Below are 5,419 nucleotides of genomic sequence, written 5' to 3'. Positions count from 1 at the left end.
ACACAGTTTGCAATTAATATAAGCCTCTGTATAAATATTTTAAGTAGCTGTAGGACCACAGGTGGGTGAGACTGGTCCCTACTATGGGACCAGGTGGGACACAGAGAAATGTCTGTCTACAGGTATGCTTCACACTCATCTGGGAGAAGATGATTTCCTGTATGTTCACTCTTCTTCCCTTGCTATTTGTTCTAAACACTGAATGAGCATTTAGGTTCTTATACCTTTTTCTCATATACCTTTTTCTCAAACATGGTGCATTCCACTCCTAGTCATTGTCTTTCAAGGCATTGGCAGCTCAATTTGGAGATTTTTTTTGTGACTTTGAATATTTTTTTTCTTTCCTGACAGATCTGCCATGTGAAAACAACATCCTCAGCCAGTATGCTTAGCCCCTCCATATATCAAGTCCTCCAGGTGGGTAGACCTGAAGATTTGGCCCAGTGTATTTATTTTTAAACTGTTCTTTCTATGGTTTATATATTCTCAAAAATGTCTTTCTCTGTATATGACTTCCTTATCTAAAATAACAACTAAAACATCTTAAAATGGAACAAATATTCAGAATAGTTTTCCAATGCGTGTCATGATGAAGTTTCAATATTCATCAAGCTAATATTAATGAGTGTTTTGGCTTGAACTTGTAGTTCTATGACTTTCATCTTGCAGAGAAGACACTTCACATCAATCATATTCAAGCAACCCTTGCAACAAACTCACTTTCTGCTTTTGTGAAAAGTTATTAGATTTTTTTTTCTACAAAAGAAAGAGAATACACAATGCCCAGGGCACTGGAACTCATAAGTAAAAATCATTTTAGTGTGCCACACATATATCAAAAAAATGAAGTTGAGCTGAATATAGTAATCCTAGGAGTGCATAGGTCAAGGAAAGAGCTGCAGGAAGTTCCAGAACAGCCTAAATTATAATGTGAAACCCTTTCTTAACTTTTAAACTTTATGAAATAAAAATAATACGGTGACAAAACTATATTTGTTACACTTCTACGTCATTACACCAGTCATAGAATCCTGTTGGGTTCTTGGTAGGATAGGGCTATGGGGACATGGGTTCATATTTGTGTTAAACTGTAAGAGGCTGGATCCCTGCTGACCTGCTTTGAGATTTGCCTCAAATGATATTTGTCATATGAACTCTTACAATTCTTGTATATTTGGCCTTTATAATGTATTTTTTATTTATTTATACTGGTAGAGAAGACAACACTGTGAATATCATCAGAGGCAATATATTCCTTTTTGTTTGTTTTGATTCAGGGTCTCACTATGTACTTCTGCCAGTCCTGGAATTCACTACGTAGACTAGGCTAACCTTGAACTCACAGTGTCCTGCCCATCTCTACCTCCTTGGTGCAAGGATTAAACAAATGTGACACCATGCCTAATTAATGCAGTGTTCTCTTAAAGAATGCATTAGGAGGCCCTTGGTTAGAAACCATTTCTTGTATATAGATTTAAAAATTTGTCTTTGAAGACATTCCCACAGGAGTGAAACTGTGAACAAGCAGGTGTACATCTACTCCAGTAAAATATATGAGTCAAGGAGAATACTATTGACAGTTTGTCACATGCTAATTTTACTTTACATTTCTGTTACTGCATTAAGACATCTGACAGTGGATCTAATTAGAATACTGAACATCCTTCCCCTTTTTATTCCACATTGAATATGGTTGGTTGTACATTTTGTATCAGTTAACTAAACAGAATACATATTATTTTTTCTCTCTTCCCTACCCTAGCACCTGCTGAATAATTTGTGTGTGTGTGTGTGTGTGTGTGTGTGTGTGTGTGTGTGTGTGTGTGTGTAATTTAATGTGCTGTGTTTCTTAATGTTATCTAGCTCATCACTTGAACTTCATGACTGGAGTGTTTTATGCTGTACTATAAACATTTTTCTCTTATGAGAATAGAGAAATATTCACTTTGTTGAGGTAAACTGTACGTTGTCTAAGCTTAAAGTTTGGATGTGGACAGAATGGAAGTCTTTCCCTTTGAAGCTGCAGATTGAAGTCTCTTTTCTAATAATATAATGTATAAAGTAAAATTCATTCTGGAAAGTAGAGGTGAGCATTCTTCCCACTTGACTCAACTGGTGATTGCTTCTTCATTGAAATATGGTCTTATTTTTAATGCTGAAGATTTTAGGAAATGCAAACATGTACTGGAAATTCACTCCAAAAATATGAGCAGTTATATACTTCAATAATTTCACTGAAAATAATGACTGATGACCAAGTATTTTTTTGAGACAGTATTGTTAACTTACACATTCTGCCTTTGCAATCTTGAATTCAAGTATTTGTCCTCCACAGGCATAACAGGTCAGAAAATTTCATGATTTGCATGATTTAGATGATTTGGCTCAGGGACACAATTATTGTCATAACTTAAAACAAAAATTGCCAAATGAACAAAATGGACTCCCGGAACATGGCAATAGGAATATTGCTCTCAATTCAGAGTACACTTGGAATTCTGGGAAACGTATTATTTCTTTACTACTATTTAGTCATTTATTACAATGAGCACACACTAAAGACTGTAGACTTAATTCTTACACATATCTTCACAGCCAACTCCTTGATCATTCTCTCTACAGGAGTGCCCCAGGTAATGAGAGCTTTTGGGTGGAAACTGTTCTTCAATGATGTTGTATGTCAATTTATTTTATATGTTCTCAGACTGGGCAGGAGTATGTCCATCAGTACCACCTGCCTCTTGAGTGTCTTCCAGGCCATCACCATCAGCCCTATTGACTTCTACTGTAAAGGTCTTAAAATCAAAGTACCAAAATATGTTCGCCTCTCCATTTCCCTCTTTTGGATCCTGTACATGGTAGCAAATATGGTTTTCCCCATGTACATGTCTACCAAAAGGAATAGCAAAAATAAGACACAAAAGAGAGATTTTGAATTTTGCCCCTCTCTAGGTCGTGACAAAATAGTAGATTCTCTGTACACAGCATTTTGGGTGTTCCCTGAAGTCTTATTTTCTATGCTTATTGTATGTTCTAGCATATCCATGATTGTCATACTTTATGGACATAAGAAGAGGGTTCAACACATCCTCAGCACTCATGCCTCCCCCAGAACCTCTCCTGAATCCAGAGCCACACAGACCATCCTGGTCTTGGTTTGCACCTTTCTAGCTTTTTATACCCTCTCGACCATTTTACAAGGTTACATTGCTCTTTCTCACAATCCAAACTGGTGGCTAATGAATATCACAGCCATCATTTCTATGTGTTTTCCTACTTTAAGCCCCTTTGTGACAAGTCATAGTTCTACTATTTCCAGATTTTTATTTTTCTGGATGCTGAATATAAAAATAAAATAATCTTATCATAATTATGTAAATTGTATCATTGTAATGTTTTATATAGAAGTGTTTAGATGCATATGTCCTTCCAAATATCAGTCTAATAATTTATGATACTTGTTATTTTAACAGTAGCATCATTTCAAAGAATAATAGTATATTCTTTATTATAGCTTACAGCCAGGCTAGCCACAGGTTCTCAACCCCATTAATTATTGTAGTTCTGGACTCCTCATTGAGTGGCCTCATATCCTATCATAATGAGGTTGGTTATTTTTGACATATTTCTTTCACAGTTTTCACTGTTGTGTAAATAAGCCTATCTTGCCAGGTCTCTCTCTCTCTCTCTCTCTCTCTCTCTCTCTCTCTCTCTCTCTCTCTCTCTCTCTCTCTCGGTTCTCATAGTTGATTGTAGGGTAACATTGATTACTCTATTCCTCCTGTAGAGAGCATTACACCTTGTAGCAGTAGGAAAGCCAATCAGTAGAGATGAAACTTCCAAGTCAGTATCTACTGGATTCCATATTTTATGACTCAAGAATTTTGCAGTTATAGATTTGAACTTTCAGTTACTGTGTGGAAGCACACACAAGACTTGTGCAAGTAAAAAAAAATATAGCAGCAGTATGGACAGGGAGGAGATAGACATTAATTCCAGTCACTACATCCTGTGGAATTGGCATTTGATAGCTGTTAGGAGGAGAGTGTCAGATTGTTTAAACAGTGTTGCTGCCCTGTAGGTTTAGCACATTTAAAGATAGATCTTACATGTAATAATGCTTTGTAGGACATAGATTGTATATGGTAGTTTTATAAATAAAACAACTTGAAATTAAGTGGATGGGTGGGTAGGAATGGAATCTGAGAGAATTTTGGGGAGAGAAGTTGAATATGATTAAAATACTTTAAATGAAAATCTCAATGAGTTGACAAGAATATTAAAATTTGTGGTGGAAGCCACATTTTTAAGGTGTACTCCAGGGCTTTGTGTTTTCCTCTGGTACTTAAGAGCAAAGCAGGGCTGAATGCACCATAATGTTCTACCCTGTGTGAACATACCTTGTTTGCTGGAAACTTAAGTATTTTTCATTAAGACTGAGTAAATGGGTTAGACCTCAATTTCTTTTTTTTTAAAACATAATGATTTTATTAATTCTTTGGGAATTTCACATCATGTACCATAATCCCACTCATATCTGATTCTTTTCAGGTCTGCCATCCCACTTTATTGCCTCCTCCACCAAAACAAACAAGCAGTTAAATAAATAAAACACTTTGCTCTCTCCTCTACTCTGCATCTCTGTCACATATGTATTTCTTTTATCATTCTTGGGAGTTGTAGTGTGTCCTGCAGTATGCCTTTTTACTCAAACAGCTTTATTTGTAAATATTCATTATAATGAGATATTGGGCTAGTTCAAGGCCTCTGATTTCTGGTATACTATTAATAATGGACCCTCACCAAAACTGCTCTATGATATCCTGCTGTAGTCCTTAGTCATGGAGAGCCTGGGGCTATGATTCTGCAGGACTGGTCACTTCATTCACTCCAAAAGGTCGTAAATGCAGTAGATGTTGTAGTGGGCCAAATCAAAGCCCTGGATGTTGGCCTGGGTGGTAGCTCAGTTAGTCAGTCTGAACCTACACTGGGTCCAATCGATCAGATGAAGGTTTAGGTCAGCTCTCTCATGACCACATAATCTGGGTCAGCTCTCTTGTGCACACAGTATGGTGTGGGGCCAGTGCTACCATGTGTGATGACAGTTCTCCTATTGTAGCAGGTGGCAAGTGAAGAGAATTTTTTCCATGACCATGAAGAATAGGAGCCTGTTCTCTGCATAGAGGCAGCTCTCCTTTGATGCACCTGCAGAGGAGGGGGGCAGCTATCTGTTGCCCAGGCCACTAGAGCCAACTCTGTCATGGCCTGATGGTAACACAGCCTGTAGACATCAACAGAGACCCCAGTTGCAGTAGAACCCTGGACGCAGATATGGCCCTCAGCTGCAGTATGGCTCCAGATATCACCATGGCCCTGGTGGCAGTGTTGCTGTTTGACAACAATGTGGTTTCAGATGATG

General features: G+C 37.6%; 1 protein-coding gene across 1 annotated transcript; it reads left to right on the top strand.

Moving 5' to 3' along the window:
- Positions 1–2,401: 2,401 nt before the first annotated feature.
- Positions 2,402–3,359, top strand: LOC114686099 (vomeronasal type-1 receptor 4-like). The gene has a single exon (XM_028860731.1). The coding sequence runs from the start codon at positions 2,430–2,432 to the stop codon at positions 3,357–3,359; it is 930 nt and encodes a 309-aa protein (XP_028716564.1). The 5' UTR covers positions 2,402–2,429.
- The last annotated feature ends 2,060 nt before the right edge of the window (positions 3,360–5,419 follow it).

The sequence above is a fragment of the Peromyscus leucopus genome, chromosome 1 (genome assembly GCF_004664715.2).
Source record: "Peromyscus leucopus breed LL Stock chromosome 1, UCI_PerLeu_2.1, whole genome shotgun sequence".
NCBI lineage: Eukaryota > Metazoa > Chordata > Mammalia > Rodentia > Cricetidae > Peromyscus > Peromyscus leucopus.
Note: the sequence above shows the minus strand (reverse complement) of the source record. Positions and strands in the feature narration are given on the sequence as shown.